The sequence below is a fragment of the Schistocerca americana genome, chromosome 3 (assembly GCF_021461395.2).
Source record: "Schistocerca americana isolate TAMUIC-IGC-003095 chromosome 3, iqSchAmer2.1, whole genome shotgun sequence".
In the NCBI taxonomy this organism is placed as follows: domain Eukaryota; kingdom Metazoa; phylum Arthropoda; class Insecta; order Orthoptera; family Acrididae; genus Schistocerca; species Schistocerca americana.
This window is the reverse complement of record NC_060121.1, coordinates 941,404,032-941,427,149: the sequence shown is the minus strand read 5'-3', so window position 1 is coordinate 941,427,149 and position 23,118 is coordinate 941,404,032. Positions and strand designations below refer to the sequence as shown.

The 23,118-nt window shown below is 43.4% G+C and overlaps 1 protein-coding gene across 2 annotated transcripts in view; it reads right to left on the bottom strand.

Annotated features, from left to right (window-relative positions):
* LOC124605691 (phospholipase D1) overlaps window positions 1-19,087 on the bottom strand; it is a 181,228-nt gene extending 162,141 nt beyond the window's left edge. For both annotated transcript variants that reach the window (XM_047137547.1, XM_047137548.1), the window contains exon 1: window positions 18,335-19,087. In XM_047137547.1, the coding sequence (XP_046993503.1) occupies window positions 18,335-18,521 (187 nt within the window). In that variant the 5' untranslated portion in view covers window positions 18,522-19,087. The remainder of the gene's footprint in view (window positions 1-18,334) is intronic.
* Window positions 19,088-23,118: the final 4,031 nt, after the last annotated feature.

Below are 23,118 nucleotides of genomic sequence, written 5' to 3'. Positions count from 1 at the left end.
TATCAGAGAAACTATGAGGGAAGTTGTTCTTGATCCAGCACCTTTCCTCCATTCTTAAGCAACCCCTGTTTTCTTTCTCCCACTTCATCTTTCCTGCCAGGAGTTCTACATTTCAAAATACAAGTAGCTATTTTACACCAATCTACCTGTTTCCATCTGCTACAGCTTTGTGAACATTTCTCTGTCCATAGTACAAAATGTTAATTGTAAAACTATCACAGAAAATACAGTCTACATATGCTAATTTATATGAAACATGATGAAGAATGACAGTCAATGCCAGAAATAATAGACAGAATCCCAGTTTAATGTTCAAACAACTTCAGAGTTCATTTTTCCGAGTCAAAAAAGGAGAACTCAGAAGGCAGAGAAACAAGATAAAGTAGCAACAGAATGTAACTGATGTGAAAGTTATGGAGATTGATGTAATTACTTGTGTGACTGTAAAATTTTAATAACTGCTACAATGGAAAATTGTTTAGGATAAAGGCAAAGTTGTTATCTGAACTATATACAGATTTACAAATGTAGAATAACGACACTTCTTACACCTATTACGAATAATAAACTCTTCAAATGTCTGAACACAAGGTCTTCTTGTGACACACATATATTTCATACCTGTAGTTCCACTTTCATTTTTACTTTAAGTGGGGGAGGGGGGCATGGTCGGTCAGTTGGTTGGTTGATTGATTGGTTGGTTGGTTTGGATTGAGAGGAACTGCAGGGTCATCAGTCCCTACATCAGTTAAGTGGCATATCCTTGGTGGGCGTCAAAGGGTGGAAGCAAAAGGCAAAGGCAAATCCTGGAAAGCTTAAGTGTAACTAATGCAATAAAAAATAGAGATAAAAGCTCAGGAAAAAGGCAGCACAGACAAGCCATTTAAAGACCAGTCAAGGTAAGGCATTAAAAACAATAAATGAAGGACAATAAAGAGAATAAAAAGGTGGAAATGGTAGAGACCAGGCTGGGCCACGGAGCATAGGCCGACAAGAGACTTGGGAGGGGGGGGGGGGGGGCGGTACCCCACCAATCCCTCAGGTGGTCAATGACTCCAAAGAGCTCTGCCTAACAGGGATGAACAGAAATCACCTTCACATGCTATACACACCAGATCAGCCACTTTGGCATCATCTGCTAGCACCAATGGGAATGTGTCAGGAAGATCAAGATGCCGTCTCAAAGCACTCAAATTAGGGTAGTCTACGAATATGTGGGCCACTGCCAGGCAGGCTCCACATCAGCAGTGAGAGGGTCCTTACATCGGACAATGTGGGCATGGGTCAGCTAAGAGTGGCAAATGCGGCGCCAACAGAGGACAGTGGATTCCCTGCGAGAAGCTCACAGGGAAGACTGCCACATGGTCATGGTCTCCTTAACTGTCTTTTGTTTGGGAGACCAGGGCAGACCATTCTGAGTTTCAGACTTCCAGCAATCTATGGAATATAAATGCTCAAAGGTCTGGAGCACCATCCAGCTTTATGGGGGTCAGACAAGATCCCGGATAGCCCTAACCAATGGGTGAGGTGAGCAGCAGTGGTCTATAACCTGAAGTCTGCTAAAGGAGTCATTACAGATTAGAATACTATTGCCAGTGCAAGAATGAATATGGCAGAGGGCTAGTTTGGTGGCCATCAGTTCAGCAGTGAAGGCAGTGCAACCGTCTAGCGGAGAGTGTAGTTAACTGAAATTGTGTGTGTGTGTGTGTGTGTGTGTGTGTGTGTGTGTGTGTGTGTATGTGGGCGCACGCGCGTGCACACACAAAGCCTGTTCAGCCTGACTGTTGAGACATCGGACAATACCACTCTGAATCCAGATATGTCTTAAGGATAGTCGAGAGCAGGCAGTGAAAAATCATGGCGTCAACAGAATCTTTTGGACCAAAGGAGACGACATGGCAAAACCGAGGTTGGGGCACAAGCCATGGGGGCAAATGTAATGTCTCCTTGACTAGATGTGATAGTGGAGGAAGTTACAATTACAAACAGAGATACTGGAGGCGTGCAGCAATTGTAAACCCAGTTCTGGGTTGCTGTTGTGAGAGGTGGAGCTCCCTTCCTGGGAAAAGGACACAGTATCTGGGATGTCCAGGGAAGCTACGAATGCATACAGTGTAGTTCAGCAGCCATTGTTGGCATCTGATACGTAATGAAGGGACTTAATTAGTAGGCTGTTCACAGGACTAATTCGGAAAGCTCCTGTTGCAAGTTAGACCCCACAATGATATGGGGTCCCGTATTCGCAATGCCGAGTGTGATGCTGAACCATATGCGAGACTCCCATAATCAAGATGGGAGAGAATTAGGGCTTTGTAGCGCTGCAGAAAGGTTGGGACAGCTGCACCCCAGCTAGTGTTGCTGAGGCATTGTCAGCACTTTTGCATAAGTTGGCGAAAGTGGGAAAGCCACAACAGCCAGGAATTAAAGACCTATCCCAAAAAGTGGTGCATCTCAATTACAAAAAGTAATTGATCATGTAGGTAAAGCTCTGGGTGATGGTGACGTAGGTGCATAATGTAAGTCTTGGCACCTGAAAACCAAAAGCCATGGGCAAGAGCCCATGACTGTGCCTTTTGTGTCGCGCCCTGCAGGCGAAGCTCAACAACACCCGTACTACAGGAGCAATAAGAAAAGCAAAAATTGTTGTCATACATGGAAGGCGATACCACAGACCCCACAGCTGCCACTAGGCCACTGATGGCCACCAAAAAGAGAGGGACACTTGTTACAGAGCCTTGCAGATCCCGTTTTCTTGGATATGGGAGGTACTGAGTGAAGCACCCACTTGAACCTGGAACATATGATGCGACAGGAAGTCCTTGACAGAAATTGGGAGTGGACCTTGGTGAACCCACTAATGTAATGTAGTAAGGATGCGGTGATGTCATTTTGTGTTATACACCTTCTATAGGTCGAAAACGACAGCGATGACATGCTGACGACATGCAAAGGCTCTCCAGATGATGGACTCCAGGTGAACCAAATTATTGGTAGTGGAGCGGCCTTTGCAAAAACTGCCCTGAGATGCAGCAAAAGGCCCCAAGACTCAATCAGGCAACACAGCTACTCGTTCACCATGGATTTGAGCAACTTACAGATAATGTTGGTAAGGCTGACAGGGCAATAACTGTCCATCTCCAGTGTGTTCTTATCCAGTTTCAGTACCGGAACTATTGTGCTTTCTCGCTACCAAGATGAGAACTCACCCTCATTCCAGATTTGATTAAAGAGGGCAAGTATGTGACACTGACAATCCACTGAGAGGTGTTTCACAGCATTTGGTTGTGGATGCAGTCTGGTCCTGGGGCCGTAGCAGGGCAGTGGGCTTGGGCATTGGAGAGTTCCCAGTCACTGAAAGGAGCATTATGCGGCTCCACCTGGCGTGTAGTAAAAGATAATTGTATTTGCTCCACCCCTGTTTAACGAACTGAAAGGTGGGGTGGTAGCTGTCAGAAGTAGATGAGCAAGTATCATGTTCAGCAAAATGTTCAGCGATAGTGTCTGGATCAGCATAAATGCCGTCATCTAAGGAAGTGCTTGGTAATCTGTAGGGGACTGGTAGTTATAGAGGTGTCTATCTTTGCCCATATCTGTGATGGAGAGGTAAGTGATCACAGGTCACCATAGACTCTCCAGTGGATAGATGGCAGAAGACCAGAGCTGCACAAGGAGCGATCAATGGCCGAGTAAGTTCTGTGTGCCACAAGTGTGGGGGCACCAGAGTTCAAGGGGGCAAAGATCGAGCCGTGCCAGTCAAGTTTTGATGTCTTTACCATGATCAGTCATCACTGTACAACCACACAAACAGTTATTGGCGTTAAAGTCACCGAAGACTAGGAAAGGTGGGGGGAGATGAGATGGTAATGCAGACAGTACTTCCTGAGAAACACCATCAGGTGGGTGATAAACATTACAGATGGTGGAATCCTGGTGTGTCCTTACCCCCATAGCTGCAAGCCTCCAAAGGCTTATCAAGAGACACAACAAGGTCACTGGACATAGAGTCCAGCACGTACATACAAACTCCACTTGATGCTCTCTCACAGTCTGTACGATGTAATTCTTAAAATAACCTCGGTGGCCATGAAGGATAGGGGTTCGAGTTGCTGGAAAACACATTTCCTGAATGGCAATACAGAACATGTGGTTAGCGCTTAAAAGCTGCCATAGCCCAGCCAAGAGGGGGAAAAATCCGTCACAATTCCTCTGGAGTATCAGAAATGATGGTTGGGGGGGGGGGGGGGGGGGGGGGGGAGAGGAAGGAGGAGCATGTTATGACTCGGGGTTGTGCCATAGATTGAGATGGCAGGGGATCTACTGACATAGGTTCTGCGGCACATTGCATGGGGAGATGATCTGGTGTCTTGGGGACCACCAGGATCTCCACCTGGGGCACAGGAGATGTATATGCAGAGTGGGGGCCACTGGAATTTCCTTCATCTTAGAGGACTTTTTAATGTCCTTCTTGTCGTCAGAAGGTGAGGACTTGGAAGGAGTCCATGAACTGATTGCAGGGACAGTGGAAGAACAAGAAGTCTGATGGCCAGCACTCTGTGGTTCTTTCAGCCACCAGCTAGTGTCTGAATGTGCACCAGCAGGAGTCGTCAAAGGAAGAGTTTAGCTAGGGAAGCCAGAGGATTAGGGGCCTCTGGCTGCGGAATGGGGACTGGTGTGCCTGGCACTTGGGGAGCCGATGCTCCCGAAGTGGGTGTGGTGGAAGCACCAGAAGGGCTCCCGACTGCCTGAGAGGGTGGTATCAGTGTGTGGCTCTGATGGTCCACTGTAAGGGGCGTAGCAGAGGAAGGCACAGTCAACAGAGAAGGGTGACATTGCAGTTGTAGCATAAGATTGTGACATTTGTATGGGATTAAGACCTTCATGCTTTTTTCTGGCCTTTTGATATGTGAGCCTGTCCAAGGTCTTATACTCCTGGATTTTCTTCTCACACTTAAAAACAGAGCAATCTGGAGATCAGGGAGAGTGGAGCTCATTGCAATTTACACAGACGGGGGGGAGGGGCACAAGGAACATTCGTGTGCAGCAGACGTCCACAACTGCTACAGACAGAGGTAGTAGTGCAACGGGAAGACACACATCTGAACTTCATAGATCTGAAGTATCTCATAGGAGGAGGAACATAGGGTTTCACATCACACAGGTAGACCATCACCTTGACCTTATCAGGTAACATATCACCCTCGAAAGCTAAGATGAAAGCCCCGGTAACAACTCTGTTTTCTGTTGGCCTCTATGGACACGAGGGATGAAGTGCACACACCGTCACTCTAAGTTGGCCACAGCTCATCATCAGATTGCAAAAGAGGATCGCAGTGAAAGATAATATTCTGGACCATAGTAAGACTCTTGTGGGAAGTGACAGTCACAGAAGTGTTACCCACCTTTTTGCAAGGGAGCTGAGCTGTGTGTGGCTCGTGTTCCCACCATAATGTATTTTACACCCTGTTTTTAACGTACTTCCACCTCACTACGTTAATTTCAATTACTACTGTCACTGAGTTGCTGCTTTGCCTGACCGTGAGCGGCATTAGCAGCGCGTATTGATATATCCCCTCTCGCAGTATCTTTGCTCGACTGCTATTACTTCCCTGTCGTCATCTGTCATAAGCAGTTCGGATCGCGACTTCGGGTCTGCCAGTCAGTTGGAATGTGTCTGGAGCGCAGTCCGGACCTGACAGTCGGGGAGTTGCATGCGGAACTAGTGCAGTCGGGTTGAAGCAGTGAGGCCTGCGCCGACTTGGCTCGCCCGACGGTTGCCGCCACGCATCACTTGAGCCGGGCCACTGTCTTGGTGGATCACTGGTCGGTCATCATACCAGATGATGCATTTTGGCTCGCTGATTGTTCATGAGTCGGCTGTGTGTGTGTGCACATCGACTTCCGATTTGTTTTTGTGAGCGCTTAGTTGCTGTTGTATCATTCAGGTCTTCGTGCAAGTGTTTGTCAGGTTGTGTGTGTAGTTGGCGTTAGTTCCAATGACAATTATTTTAAATGTTGTCAGTGTACTGGCTCTGAGAGGCTGGTCGTCTCATCGGGCGATGTATAACTCGTTCTCTGAGTGCTTCTGGGCCTCTTCAATTACCATCTTGTGGAACTTGGGTCAATCCTTCCTGGTGCAGGGATGTCGTTTGGTCAGTGGGCATGTTGCCTCTGCATGGCTGGGTCCGAGCCAGTATTTCCGCCATTGGGTGTCTGGAAGTGAGTGGGAGATGCAGTCGCGACTGAGCAGCAGTCGAGGATGCACCAGTAGTGCAGTTGCAACTGAGCAGCAGTTTCGGACAGACCAGCAGGCAGTCGGTCGGTTGCTGCGACCAGGGAAGATATCTCCATGTGGTGCAGTTGCTGAGTCCGCTACCGGTCCCTGCACAGTGTCAGAGCATGTGTGGAGATGTCCGATGGCTACGAGCTTTGTGGTTCAGCGACCAATGACGTCAAAGTTGAGTGGTGTTTTAAGCACCCAAGCCTCGTCCATTCATGTTGTGGTTCATTTCGGTGGTTCGCTGTTGGAGAGGTTTTCCTGTGAGCAACACCGAGTGTTTGTACATATTTGATTGTGGATAATTACGTCCATAACATTTTGTGTTTGAGTTCTCATGTACTGACTGGCGGCAAGTAAGTTGTGTCGGTCGGTCCGTGGCTTTTCCCTGGTTGGGTTCCGATGGATCAAGTGCAGTTGGGCTCACCTCCTGTCTCACCTAAGTAAACAAGGGCAGAATGACCTCCCTGGAGGCTTCAGAGTGCCATTGTCTTTCCCACTGGTGTTTAATTATCTGCTTTCAGCTACTTAAATATTTAAGGCTTGTGGTTACATTTTTTTAAAAAATTCTGGAAAATTAATTGTGGGCTTTCAGCCTTGCAACTTTATTCTTAAAATTATCTTTCAAGCTTAAACATTGCGGGCTTCTGCCTTTAAAAGATTACGGTAATATACTATAAATTTGGAAACTTACTTGTGGCCTTCAGCCATTTGTATTGCACATTGCATATGTTTGTTCTATCTACTTTGCCTTGAGGCTTTCCACCTAGTTGTGATGTATGTTTTTTTAGTTATTTTATTTGCTTTTTTAACTGCATTTTTATCTTGTTGATTTTTAAGATTTCTTGTTTGGAAGCCTTCAGGCGTGAAATAGTTGCATTTGGTAAAGGTCTGGCTACGTGCCGCTTTGGTTTTAAATGTGTTATTAAATTACAATAAATAATTCAATTAGAAGGTGAAACTGACCCCAACCTTATTTGGTCGTTTCCACAATCCTAGTTACCTGCTCTGCCCAGCGGGTTTAGTGGGCATTTCAGGAGCAGAACCGGTGACGGCAGGAGACGGCGTTTTAATCAGGAGGAAACCGCTCTTCATCTTAGAGATGGCTGCAACTTCCCCATATTTGTCTTCAATGTTTTCCACAAAAAATAAAGTCTTTGTGGCCAAAACGTTGGCCCTGTCAGTCCCCATACAGACCACGTAATGGGTGGGAGGGGGAAGGGGGGCGATTCTGCTCCCTGTCGTATAGTCTTGCATTCCTCCTATGGTGTGGTCAGGGAAGGGAATGGACTGGGAACATACTTTGTTGCACCATGCAAGGCCTTTCCATTTCAAGAGACTGCTGGGGCTGTGTGGCCACCAGCACCAACAGTGCAGTCCATGCATTGTCGGAGGGCTACCCTCTGTGCAGGAACTTGATGTTATCGTGCTGAGTTGTAGGTGTACTACAACAGAAATGAAGTGTGCCAGATTGACAGGGCACAGGGGCAGAGTATACACCAGAGTGGGCACACGACACGCACTTCTGGTAGGTCAAACGCAATAATGGGGACCATATAATCATTATGGGAGGTGTAGATAGTGCCAAGAGTGAAACTAAAAATTAAGACCAAAATCGTGAACCAAGTCCAGGCAGGGTCAGCACCAAAAGGGTCATCCGATGGAAAGTCAGAGGAGGTAAGACGTACTCTAAATATAGGTTTGCAGTACAGAAAAAGGAAGTAGAGCTGGAAATGCTGGGGCCTTGTAGTAGCCAAGCATGCACCCTGGGGAGGGGGGATGTTTGGTGCCTGTAGAGGTCATTTACAGACAGATTACATGAATAGAAATGATATGCAAAATGTAACTTACTGGTGGTGAGAGGAATTGGTGGGGGGGAAGCTCTTCCCGTAGGAATGCGTAAAGAGAAGCCTGGACAGATTTCAGACTAGTCTTTTGGCTGAAGTCTACAAGTGATATTTACAACCGTGTCCACCATTCATCTGAATCAAATTCTTCCTAATAATATAGATTTGAACCCCCCCCCCCCCCTTCCCGTCCTCCGATACCCATAAGGTAATAGAGACATAAACAGCTAAAATGTGCCACTTTCAGCATTTTAATAAGGCTCATAGATTCACTGCCAACTTATTATACAAGTATTCACTTAGTGATTTACCACATTCAAGGCTTCCATGCATACGGGTTCCCAGGTAGACGCCATGTTTCTAGACTTCCGCAAGGCATTTGATACAGTTCCCCACAGTCATTTAATGAACAAAGTAAGAGCATATGGACTATCAGACCAATTGTGTGATTGGATTGAAGAGTTCCTAGATAACAGAACACAGCATGTCATTCTCAATGGAGAGAAGTCTTCCGAAGTAAGAGTGATTTCAGGTGTGCCATAGGGGAGTGTCATAGGACCGTTGCTATTCACAATATACTGAAACGCAGGAGGATCTGCAACGGATTGACGCATGGTGCAGGGAATGGCAATTGAATCTCAATGTAGACAAGTGTAATGTGCTGCAAATACATAGAAAGAAAGATCCTTTATCATTTAGCTACAATATAGCAGGTCAGCAACTGGAAGCAGTTAATTCCGTGAATTGTCTGGGAGTAGGCATTAGGAGTGATTTAAAATGGAATGATCATATAAAGTTGATCGTCGGTAAAGCGGATGCCAGACTGAGATTCATTGGAAGAATCCTAAGGAAATGCAATTTAAAAACAAAGCAAGTAGGTAACAGTACACTTGTTGGCCCACTGCTTGAATATTGCTCACCGGTGTGGGATCCATACCAGATAGGGTTGATAGAAGAGAGAGAGGGAAGATTCAATGGAGAGCAGTGCGCTTTGTTACAGGATCATTTAGTAATCGTGAAAGCGTTATGGAGATGATAGATAAACTCCACTGGAAGACTCTGCAGGAGAGACGCTCAGTAGCTCGATATGGGCTTTTGTTGAAGTTTCGAGAACATACCTTCACAGAGGAGTCAAGCAGTATATTGGTCCCTCCTACGTATATCTTGTGAAGAGACCATGAGGATAAAATCAGAGAGATTAGAACCCACACAGAGGCATATCGACAATCTTTCTTTCCACGAACAATACGAGACTGGAATAGAAGGAAGAACCGATAGAGGTACTCAAAGTACCCTCCGCCACACACTGTCAGGTGGCTTGCGGAGTATGGATGTAGATGTAGAAAGAATTACAACTTTTTGATTTCATTGTACAAAACAAAAATTATGTGCACAAATAAAAATGAAAGGAACATCAATATTAATAATAAAACAAATTGAAACAATGGCACTAATTCCCTTGAAAACATGTACAAAATCCAATATGCTACCTGGTCATCTCTATAGCGCCGTCGTACTCATTGAACTGAGTTGTTACACAGCTAGCAGCATGTCTCTGTATTCCAATGATCTTCTCCATTAATGTAACCTGGAGGAGATTCGAAATGCTCAAGAACAGGCTGGATACTGGCCTTTTACAAATCTCCCTTACATTTGCACTACATATTCCAAGACCAATGTTGTCCATTTTGCTCTTGCTTCAATTTATAGATGCTTGACTTTCTAAAATTACTCCTACATATTTAATGAGTGAAAATGATTACAGCAACATATTACTTATGCTATGTCAATACTGAATAACTGCAAGGATCCTCTTTTTAATTCTTAACATTAACTTTCACTCTACTCTTAAGAGAAGTAGATCATTAGTCTAACTTGTTCTGAATTATCCTAAAATTACCTGCGCATGGTACTTTGGTATACAGAATCACACTCTCAGCTGTTCGATCAAGTTTCTTTGACCATGCCAAACATTAGCCTATCTTTGTTTCTGGCGAATACTCACCATCTGGTGCAGTGTGCAGAGTTATACCAATCAATAATTCCTAAGACTTATTCATATGCCATAGCAGGGCCATTTAATTCATTTTTTTTTTTTTTATTAAATGAACCTACTGGTATCAGGTGTAGACTTTGTCCTGTGGCATAATGGTGACATGACGTCACGTGCATGCAAACACAAAGAGTATAGAATACTAATAATATTTCTTTTGTGCCTTTAATAGTATTTGGAATGAAGGTTGTGTTGACATACTTATTTATAGTCTCACCACAGGTCTAAGTTACTTAATTCAGTGGGAGACTTAGTACACAACAGCAGGAATGATAAGAGACCGTACGTCAGCAGAACTTGCTGAGAAGAAAATGTGTTTCCTGTATGGCGTATCAATGGATACAATTTAAGAATGTTGTACACTCTGCTTTAGACAGGTATGTGTTGAGCAAGGATGTAAGGTACATTGGTTTTATCTAACAAGGGAACCTCCACATCGCACCCCCCTCAGATTTAATTACAAGTTGGCACAGTGGATAGGCCTTGAAAAACTGAACACAGATCAATCGAGAAAACAGGAAGAAGTTGTGTGGAACTATGAAAAAAATAAGCAAAATATACAAACTGAGTAGTCCATACAGAAGATAGGCAGCATCAAGGACACTGGAAACACTGAAGCGCCGTGGTCCCGTGGTTAGCGTGAGCAGCTGTGAAACGAAAGGTCTTTGGTTCAAGCCTCCCTCGAGTGAAATTTTTTTTTTTTCAGACTATTATCAAAGTTAAGGCACTCAAACATAATCAACTTCGGTCTCCAAAATCCCAGGACATGTTCAGATTTGCTTGGACACATGCAGGATTTGACGGTCTACACATGGAAAAATTTGAAAACGTTAAAAACATATGTTTTGACAGAGCACAGGGAAAACTGTGCGACTGTGAAACTGTTGCATTCATTTGTTGCAGCTCATGTGACAAACTCTTATGTTTTCATCACTTTTTTGGGAGTGATTATCACATTCACAAGAAAACCTAAATCGGCACGGTAGAAGAATTTTTTTACCCATTCGCCAAGTGTACAAGTTAGATGGGTCAACAACATATTCCTGTCAGGTGATGCACATGCCGTCACCAGTGTCGTATAGAATATATCAGACATGTTGTCCTGTGAAGGAATCGGTTGACCTATGACCTTGCGAGCAAATGTTTTGGGTGCCCATTGGATAGGCACGTGCTTTCGTCTACTAATCGCACGGTTTTACGGTGCGGTGGCAAAACACAGACACTAAACTTATTACAGTGAACAGAGATGTCAATGAACGGACGGACGGATCACAACTTTGCGAGAATAAAGAAAGTAAAATTTTCACTCGATGGAAGACTTGAACCAGGGACCTTTCGTTCCGGAGCTGCTCACGCTAACCACGGGACCACGGCGATCCTCAGCTGACAATATCCTTAATGTTGCCTATGTTACGCATGGACTACTCAGTTCGTATATTTTGCTTATTTTTTTCGTAGTTCCACACAACTTCTTCCTGTTTTCTCGATTGAGCTATGTCCAGTTTTTCAAGGCCTATCCACTGTGCCAACTTATAACTAAATCTGAGGGGGGTGCGATGGGGAGGTTCCCTTGTAAGAATCTTTCACTGACATTTGCTTAATGATTTCGTAGCACAAGTGGCTGGCATTGTCAAAGATCCAACCTTTATTGTTGGTGGTTGCGATAGATGAGTCACAGTTTGGGAAGAGGACGTATAGGAAGGGTAAGTCTCCAGTTGGTTTATGGGTGTGGGGGGGGGGGGGGGGGGAGGAGGCTGTTACTTCGGAGAGTGGGTATGGAGACTGTGTTTTCAGGGTTTTTGGGGGGGGGGGGGCATATTAAGAGGGAATTGATAGGGTTAATTGAAGAGTATATTGAGGAGGGGAGTACTGCAATATCAGATGCTTTTTCATCATACAGGGGTTTGGGTAAGAGGGGTTATGATCATTAAATTGTAAACAATAGTTTAGAGTTCAAAAAATACGAAACTGGGGCGTGTACTAATACAATACAGGGCTTTTGGAGGGTGGTTAAACCAGTCATAGGGAGGGGGAAGAGGTGCTCTTCTAACCTGCTATCTCATTTAGATGAGTATTGCTGGGGGAAGAGCATACCTGGGCATTATTGTATTTTTCATGTTTTTCTGAGGGCAGTGAGTAAGATGTACAGGTTGCAGTTGTTTTTGAGTTGAAATGTGCGCTTTTCATTTATTTTGTCGTTTTTATTTGTGGGTTTTTTTTGGAGGGGGGGGGGCATTGGATTGGCGTTGGTAGGTTGTGGGTGGTTTGGGAGTTTTCTTTTTGTTTGTGTTATTCTTGCGTGTGTGTGTGTGTGTGTGTGTGTGTGTGTGTGTGTGTGTGAGAGAGAGAGACTCGCGCATGCGAGGCGGTGATTGGAGTGACCAACCCAGTGTGTAGCGTCGAAATTTGTTGTTGGTGGTAAGTAGTCGTTTTTTTGGGTCTATTGTTTGTGGGTTGTGATGTTGTACATGTTTTTGAGATGTTGTGGGTTTGGTTTTATTTATTGCAATTGTGAGTGTTTGTATTTTGGTATTATCAGCTGTGGCCAAGAGAAATGTTCAGTTCCAATTTTTGTCATTGTAGCTGTGTGTCTTTTGGTATCGTCAGCTGTGGCTGACCTATATAGGTCAAGGGAAGTGTCCAAGTCCAATTTTTGTTGTTTTAGTTATTTTGTGTTATCGATAGTTGCAGTTGAGCTATATAGGTCAACAGAAGTGTCCAGTTCCTGTGGATTTCGTGGGTGAAGCAGAATGTGGTAATTTTGTGTTTTTGTCGTCATTTTGAGCGGTTTGGGATCGTGGTGAGTGTTTTTTTTATGTTTATATTTGGCTAGTCCCCACCCTAAAACCCCCATTTTACTGTGGTTGTCCTGTTAGTGCGATTATATTTTTGGAGGGAGATGTTATTGTCGTATTTATGTGTATTTTCATGTTTGTTGTCGTGTTTATGTAGTGATGTCATGGGCGCCATATTGGAGATGTTGAGAATGGTCATTTCCGCCACATTGCTGACATCATGGATCAAAGCAGACGGGTGGAATTGGACTCTTCTTTAACAGGGGAGTAGGTGTGAGTTTCAAGCAAATTATAAAAGGAACATGATTGGATAGGGCGAGTTACACAAAAAATATTGAAAATGGCTCTAACAGGGCAAGACAGGACACAATGAACATTTAATGTGAATAATAACATGAGGAACAGAAAGAACTGTGGACATCATATTTCGTAAGTTAAGGTGGCAGATGGTACAGTAACTAACAGTAAAGAACAAATCATAGGCTAGAAGCATTCCAAAATTTCTTTAAATGTTTGTAGCCTTAATGAGATGAAACGCAGGTAGTTGCCAGTAATCATGCAAAAAATTAAGTTCTAGAAGTAATACCAGATGACATGGATACAAATTAAAGGTACGAATAATGGGTAGGCACCTTAAAATAATTATTTTTCAATAAAAATTATTAAAGCTGGAGGAAAATTAATACAAGGAAAATCATAAAATAAGTTTGCATTATGGCTGAAGAAGAGAGAAATATTTTTATTAAACAACACGAAAGCAGAAATTCTGCATAACTGCAGCAAACAAGATTCATTTGAACCTGCTTACTGTAGTCAAATCTTAGCCTCCCTCCACAGTTATTACTGCCCATACTTCACTGATGACTCAGGATGATGTGTCCAATGAAGCAATCTTCTCTTTCAGTCAAGTTGTGCTACAATTTTCTTTTCCCCCAAATAAGATTCATTAGCACCTCATTAGCTATTTGATCAACACACCTAATCTCCAGCATTGTTCTGCAGCCACATTTCAAAATCCCCTTTTCTTCTGAACAGTTTTACAATCCATATTTGGTTTTTGTACAACATTACACTTAATAAAATCTGAAAAGATTTCCTAGCACTTATATCCAACAGTAATAAATATCTCATTTTTTGAAAATACTTTTCTCGCTAAATTGCCAGTCCGCATTGTATAGCCTGTCAACGTCATTTGTCTTTCTCCCTAAACAACAAAAGTCACCTACTATGTAGTTTCAGATCTCATTTCTGAATTTGATTACCTAAGTGTCACTTGATTTAATTTGACTACATTCCATTACACTAACCTATTGTGATTACCAAAAGGTAAGAAAAAAGTAACAAACTAAAGGAAGGATGAATGGCAGTAGAAGCTCCTGCTGCGTCCTATACAATCCATTATTTGGAAGATATAAAAGAGCACCCATTTCCTAAGGCTATTGTTAGTGGCACTTTTTAATTGTACTGTCTACTCACTAAAAACAATCAAATGAAACTATATGGTTCCCGAGACCTTTTTCAAGTCTACATCTATGATGTATAGGTTCAGACTGAAGTGACAAAGGAAAATTTGTACCAAGGCTGGTTCAATGCTCAGGTGCTCTTTCAGGGAGTAGGGTGGTGTGCTAGGGTAATCTGTGCACAGCCACTGTGTGAGTGTGGTAAAGTGATTAGCACATCTGCCAAGTAAGAAGGGTACCTGGGTTCAAATTCTGACCTTGGTATAAATCTTCATTCATCACTTCAGTCTGCATATAAACATCAGTAAATATAGTTGATTCCATTAATTAACTGAAGTAAGATTTTAGAAATCATTCTGCTAGGAGATAATTAAACTCTTAAATTCTCTGCTTTTGAAATAATATTTTTACACTTTCTACGCAACTGAATACATATGTTCATTATAACCTAAATGTATAATATGTCCATGAGGTAATTAACAGGAGTCATAGTGGTGATATGCACACAGAAAAGGGGAGATTTGTGTATAATGTCCCATTCATTGGAAGGTCATCAGAGATCACATACAGGCTTCGATTAGGGAAGGAATTCAGTTGCATTCTTTTTCAAAGGAACCACTGCGACATTTGCCTTACGCAATTTAGTGAAACCATGGAAAATCTAAATCTAGTTGGCCACTATGAGTCTCATGCCTAACAACTGTGCCACCTTTCTTGGTACTCACAACAAAACAATATTCGAAAATATTCAGTACACGGGAGATGTAAACGCTCAAATGAAAACAAACTCACCGTAACACTGTCCTGGTGCTGAAATTCCACAGCATGACAACAATGGAAGGATGGCATAGCTGCGTGTACATCTGTGTGAGCTGAAGCTAATTTTTTGCTTTAATACTTGGTTATGCACATGCTATGCAAGTCTGTCAGTATAAGGTAATTTACCACTTTGACATTCACACACAAAAATACATTGTGGAACCTGACAAACCTGTGCCAACTCATCCCAGACAAACCAAGTTCAAGCACACTGAAGTGCTCTCTCTTTGTTTCTCTCTTTGTGTGTGTGTGTGTGTGTGTGTGTGTGTGTGTGTGTAGGGGGGCATCATTGTGTACTCTACAGTTCAAGCTTCAAGAATTCATCCAAAAGCTAGCTAGCAAAGCTCTGTCTTGTTTGGGTGCACTTCGACAACTCAACATCCCCCCTTCCCCCCACTTGGGGAATTATTGCCTTTCCTTGTTAAATTATTTACATTCTGCCAGGACTTTCCACTACCTATTATTGTATTAGTAATTCCCTATATACTGATGAACACCAGAATGTCGCATGTTAAGTATGAAATGGAAGATATGAAAGACCAGTATCATGTAAGTAGTGTGTGTGTGTGTGTGTTTAAGGTTTATGGGTGCTAAACAGCGTGGTCATCAGCGCCCAATCATGTAAGTACACAGATGTGCAAGCACAGTAATGTGGGTAGCTCAATGAAAAATATGAAAAACACTAAGCCTCATAATTAACCAGTCTCACTTCATAAATGAGCAATAATTTGATAACTGAACACTTTGCAAATGTTGGGTAGCAAGGGATCAAAGGCCGAATACTCTGAGTTTATCTTTATAAGGTCGTAGGTGCCAACTGATCAGCATTACTACAACTATTATCCAGAAATTCTTACAAACAGAGCCTACAGAAACCTAGCTCAAAACTGTCACACTTTTATTAAAATTTGGGAGATAGACTGAAAGTATAGCAAACCTCAATTGTCTCTAAACTTGGCTCCTCTCACATATGAGGTCATAGTTTTAAAAGCTAGGTTACCTGCTTGAATAAACAAATAAAAACTTGTTGTTGTTGTTGTTGTGGTCTTCAGTCCTGAGACTGGTTTGATGCAGCTCTCCATGCTACTCTATCCTGTGCAAGCTTCTTCATCTCCCAGTACCTACTGCAACCTACATCCTTCTGAATCTGCTTAGTGTATTCATCTCTTGGTCTCCCTCTACGATTTTTACTCTCCATGCTGCCCTCCAATGCTAAATTTGTGAGCCCTTGATGCCTCAAAACATGTCCTACCAACCGATCCCTTCTTCTAGTCAAACTGTGCCACAAACTTCTCTTCTCCCCAATCCTATTCAATACCTCCTCATTAGTTACGTGATCTACCCACCTTATCTTCAGCATTCTTCTGTAGCACCACATTTCGAAAGCTTCTATTCTCTTCTTGTCCAAACTAGTTATCGTCCATGTTTCACTTCCATACATGGCTACACTCCATACAAATACTTTCAGAAACGACTTCCTGACACTTAAATCTATATTCAATAAAAACTTAATGAAAGGAATTATGTAAATGCAGGTCAACAAATTTGCAGCAACTTAGAAAATGCAAAGTTCTGTCAAAGATGTTCAACACACAGTGTTATGGGCCAAAACTGATGAAGGTAAGAAATAAAAAATTACTGCAGTAGATGGCCTACTTATATGGATGAAAAGGGTAGAGGAGCATGCAATAGAAGAATTCTGGAATCTTATATAACACAATGTCAATGATAAAATTAGCCATGAGAGTTGCAAATACTGCACACAGATTCAATGAGGGAATGAATCAATACAAATTGCATTTCCCATGTCACCTGTTAAAATGGTGAATTTGGCAACACCACTTTCTAGTGTGAGTTGTGGGAAATAACACTTCTTAGAGGTCACATCACATGTGACTGGCTATCTTCCTCTCAAATGAGAGTGTATGGATCTGACACTTAGCTCTGTCTACGGATTTAACAAATTTATAATGCTGCGAAGGCTGGCTCTTTGCAATAAAACAGTCTTAAAAATGCCTAAAAATGAAGGAATGGGCAGATGCAGCATAGGTGAAGGTTCACCAACCAATAAGAAAACTGGCATATGCATTAGAATTTAACATAAGGCTGTAACACAGCTTACTTGGGGTCTAGTGTAGCAGGGGATACAACCCGTCGGCTTTGGACAATGACGTCACAAGTCGCCAGATAGCAGTTTACCATTTTCGCTTTTGCTGTTATGTTTCAGTTTCGTTTTTTTACTGATTGCTTAATAAAGTGGATCTGTTTATTCTATCTCGTGAGATTTTTTTTTAAAAGCCAAAAAACACTTATCAGCCACTGAAGGGAGCTACAACACTAAGAAGAATCGCTTCTCGATTGGCGACTTGTGACGTCAATGTCCAAAGCCGACGGGTTGTATCCCCTGCTACACTAGTCCCCTTACTTGCAATGACCCCCTGAAAATTTCATTTGTGGTTACCTTGAAGAAAGGATAGACCACAGATGACGAGTGCTCATGAAATGCAGTAGTACATTTGTATATATAAATACGAAAATTAGAAAGAATGCATGGTACTAGCTGCTAAATTGTAACAGACCTACTGAGTTCCATGTCCTGTCTAGAAGATACTGTGTACAGCATCTTATTGCATGAGACTATACTGAATAATTTCTATGTAACCATGGAAATGCGACGATAATTCGCGTGGGTCAGATTAGATGTACGTTTTATTCCATAAATCCATTGTGAGGAGTTCCTCAATTATGTAGAACATGTCATAAAACAAGACTCATACAATACAGTGCCATGTCTCAACTCTCATCCGCCCAACACCAGTGCTGATGTATTCTGCAGTATTGACGACCCAAAACGTAAATACTACACTGCATACCGTCCTACAAACATAGTTTAGAGACACAAGCGATATAGGTGGTAAGATCGCAAAAATGCAAATTCAACTGCATGATGGCACAGACTCAACATACTTTTCTAATCACTTTACAAAATCAACAAAGGCTTAGTTAATTTCACGCATTCATTTAAGACACTTCTAATGAACACATTGTAGAAAACTGTTGGTTAAAGTTAGTATGAAATACGTTACCGTATGGGGAATTCGTTTCAGTTTTGCTGTCCATCGACGCTGGTCCATCTGCAGCATCAGCTGATGAGATGTTTTCTATTCCTATTGCTAGAAACTCATCGAAATCTGAGTCTTGTGAAGTTGGAGAGGTTGGCAGAGTATGTTCATCTGCCATTGCTTCGTTAACATAACATGCATCTGTCATCATAAAATCTGGCGTGTGTTTGTCTTCGTTACAAATATCACTCTGTAATGCTGTATATGAGTATTAAACTACAATCGTGCACACTGTTAGCTTTTCAAACGACAGAAAAATTCTCTACTTTTAATAATTCATACAACACTATATACAGGCTTCTTGGAACAACGAAACGATGCTTTTCGTCTGTCCCACGTTACAGAATCAAACGGACCGCCAGAACACGAATATACACAATCATTAAATCAACACACTTTCAATAGTTTCGCTTTACAGAACACAGTCATGTTTAGGCCTTATTGTATACGAACAGTCACTCCGAGTATATATTGCACTCAATTATCAGTTCATATTTCAAATCACCTAAGTGATGCATTATAAAAAAGCAACGCTATACTAAACGTAATGAAGCTCTCGTCTCTTCATTGTCATAAAGAATTTCTTGGCATTTTATGTGAGATCATCCCTTCTTCTGATGACACAGAACAATACATTTATCTCCGAATTTTATAACGATAAACATCACTGGCTAGTGAAACTGACACGCATCGGACTACATGCCCGCCTACAACCGTTCGTCGGCACTGGCGAGTGAATACTGTTGCACATATCAACAGTTGCTACAATCGATAGTCTCGAACAATCGATCGTTGTTCTTGATCGATGGCGACAGACATCGACTAAAATTAAATGTACAAAATAGGGTAATTCCTTATTTTTTTGTTTATTTCAGAACTAAATATTTGCAGGACTGGAATGATCATTTTTCAATTTCTTGTCTATGTTTTACCGCAGAAACTGCAACGCATATGCTGCTCAGTAAGTGGATTACCATCAGGCCATTTCATACGCAAAGACATGTCTGCGCAAGAGTAAGCGCGCACCACATCTGCGCAGACATATCGTTGCATATGGACAAGGGTTTTGTGCAGAAATTAGGTGCGCGCAAACCTGGTAGTTGAAGTGGGAGGTTTGAGCAAAATTGCTCAACTGTGGATACCAACGACATACGCGCAGACAAATCGTAGCGTGTTACTAGCAGATCGCCGCAAACCAGATAAGCGAAACGTGTTTGAGTACGCTGTTGGCAAGCACAGAGTGTTTCTCGTATGTAGGTGCGGAGTGAATTTTAAAATGGCTCTCGAGAGTTCACTGAAATTTATAGGACTCACACATGTTTGGGAAAAATTGTGACCAAGGAATACAGCGATCGAGATAAAAAGGCCCCTGCCTATAATCCATTAATAGAAAAGTTACCAGTGATTGACCCTACGGAGTGGGGGAATTGGTAATAATAATTATTATAATAACAAAAATTGCGGACTGTTTATCGCAAAGAGCTAAGCAAAGTAACGAAATCCTAATATAATATGCGGTTCATAAAAAAGTGAATTGGAGGTGAGCAGTAGAATTCAATAGCACAACACTGGAAGTAAAACTTCGATGGAAAAATGACTGTCTGTATGCCTCTGTGTGAGCTTAATCCCTCTTATCTTATCTTTGTGGTCTTTCAGCGAAATATAAGCTGGCGGCAGTAAAATTGTACTACAGTCAGCCTCAAATGCTGGTTCTCTAAATTTCCTCAGCAGCGATTCACTAAAACAACGCCTCCTTTCCTCCAGAGACTCCCACCTGAGTTCCTGAAGCATTTCTGTAACACTCTCGTGATGATCAAACCTACCAGTAACAAATCTAGCAGCCTGCCTCTGAATTGCTTCTACGTCCTCCCTCAATCCGACCTGATAGGGATCCCAAAAGCTCGAGCAGTACTCAAGAGTAGGTCGTATTAGTGTTTTATAAGCGGTCTCCTTTACAGATGAACCACATCTTCCCAAAATTCTACCAATGAACCGAAGACAACTATCCACCATCCCCACAACTGGCATTACATGCTTGTCCCACTTCATATCGCTCTGTAATGTTACGCCCAAATATTTAATCGACGTGACTGTGTCAAGCGCTACACTACTAATGGAGTATTCAAACATCATGGGATTCTTTTTCCTATTCATCTACTTTAATTTACATTCATCTACACTCCTGGAAATGGAAAAAAGAACACATTGACACCGGTGTGTCAGACCCACCATACTTGCTCCGGACACTGCGAGAGGACTGTACAAGCAATGATCACACGCACGGCACAGCGGACACACCAGGAACCGCGGTGTTGGCCGTCGAATGGCGCTAGCTGCGCAGCATTTGTGCACCGCCGCCGTCAGTGTCAGCCAGTTTGCCGTGGCATACGGAGCTCCATCGCAGTCTTTAACACTGGTAGCATGCCGCGACAGCGTGGACGTGAACCGTATGTTCAGTTGGCGGACTTTGAGCGAGGGCGTATAGTGGGCATGTGGGAGGTCAGGTGGACGTACCGCCGAATTGCTCAACACGTGGGGCGTGAGGTCTCCACAGTATATCGATGTTGTCGCCAGTGGTCGGCGGAAGGTGCACGTGCCCGTCGACCTGGGACCGGACCGCAGCGATGCACGGATGCACGCCAAGACCGTAGGATCCTACGCAGTGCCGTAGGGGACTGCACCGCCACTTCCCAGCAAATTAGGGACACTGTTGCTCCTGGGGTATCGGCGAGGACCATTCGCAACCGTCTCCATGAAGCTGGGCTACGGTCCCGCACACCGTTAGGCCGTCTTCCGCTCACGCCCCAACATCGTGCAGCCCGCCTCCAGTGGTGTCGCGACAGGCGTGAATGGAGGGACGAATGGAGACGTGTCGTCTTCAGCGATGAGAGTCGCTTCTGCCTTGGTGCCAATGATGGTCGTATGCGTGTTTGGCGCCGTGCAGGTGAGCGCCACAATCAGGACTGCATACGACCGAGGCACACAGGGCCAACACCCGGCATCATGGTGTGGGGAGCGATCTCCTACACTGGCCGTACACCACTGGTGATCGTCGAGGGGACACTGAATAGTGCACGGTACATCCAAACCGTCATCGAACCCATCGTTCTACCATTCCTAGACCGGCAAGGGAGCTTGCTGTTCCAACAGGACAACGCACGTCCGCATGTATCCCGTGCCACCCAACGTGCTCTAGAAGGTGTAAGTCAACTACCCTGGCCAGCAAGATCTCCGGATCTGTCCCCCATTGAGCATATTTGGGACTGGATGAAGCGTCGTCTCACGCGGTCTGCACGTCCAGCACGAACGCTGGTCGAACTGAGGCGCCAGGTGGAAATGGCATGGCAAGCCGTTCCACAGGACTACATCCAGCATCTCTACGATCGTCTCCATGGGAGAATAGCAGCCTGCATTGCTGCGAAAGGTGGATATACACTGTACTAGTGCCAACATTGTGCATGCTCTGTTGCCTGTGTCTATGTGCCTGTGGTTCTGTCAGTGTGATCATGTGATGTATCTGACTCCAGGAATGTGTCAATAAAGTTTCTCCTTCCTGGGACAATGAATTCACAGTATTCTTATTTCAATTTCCAGGAGTGTATATTTAGAGTTAGCTGCCATTCTTTACACCAATCACAAATCCTGTCCAAGTCGTCTTGTATCCTCCTACAGTCACTCAACGATGACACCATCCCGTACACCACAGCATCATCAGCAAACAGCCGCACATTGCTATCCACCCTATCCAAAAGATCATTACGTTTGTGTAGATAGAAAACAACAGCGGACCTACCACACTTCCCTGGGGCACTTCCGATGATACCCTCACCTCCAATGAACACTCACCATCGAGGACAATGTACTGGGTTCTATTACTTAAGAAGTCTTCGAGCCACTCACATATTTGGGAACCAATCCCATATGCTTGTACCTTAGTTAGGAGTTTGCAGTGGGGCACCGAGTCAAACGCTTTCCAGAAGTCAGAGAATATGGCATCTGTCTGATACCCTTCATCCATGGTTCACAAGATATCATGTGAAAAAAGAGCTAGTTGCGTTTTGCGGGAGCGATGCTTTCTAAAGCCGTGCTGATGCATGGACAGCAACTTCTCTGTCTCAAGGAAATTCATTATATTGGAACTGAGAATATGTTCGAGAATCCTGCAACAAACCGATGTTAAGGATATTGGTCTGTAATTTTGAGGATCCGTCCTTCTACCCTTCTTATATACAGGTGTCACCTGCGCTTTTTTCCAGTCGCTCGGGTCTTTACGTTGGACAAAAGATTCGCGATAAATGCAAGCTAAGTAAGGAGTCAATGCAGTAAAGTACTCTCTGTAAAACCGAATTGGAATCCCATTAGGACCTGGCGCTTTATTTATTCTCAACCCATTAAGCTCCTTCACAAACCCAGGGATGTCTATCACTATGTCCCCCATACGGGAATCTGTACGAGACTCAAACGGCGGTATGTTTGTAGGATCCTCCTGCGTGAAAGATTTCTCAAATGCTAAATTTAAAATTTCAGCTTCCGTTTTGCTGTCTTCCGTTGCCAGGCCAGACTGATCAGTGAGTGATGGATGGAAGCCTTCGACCGGCTTACCGATTTTACGCAAGACCAGAATTTCCTTGGGTTTTCAGCAAGATCTTTTGCTAAGGTATGACGGTGGTAGTGGTTGTATGCTTCGCTCGTCGCTCTTTTTATAGCAGCACGAATCTCTACTAACTTTTGCCTGTCCTCATTCTCCC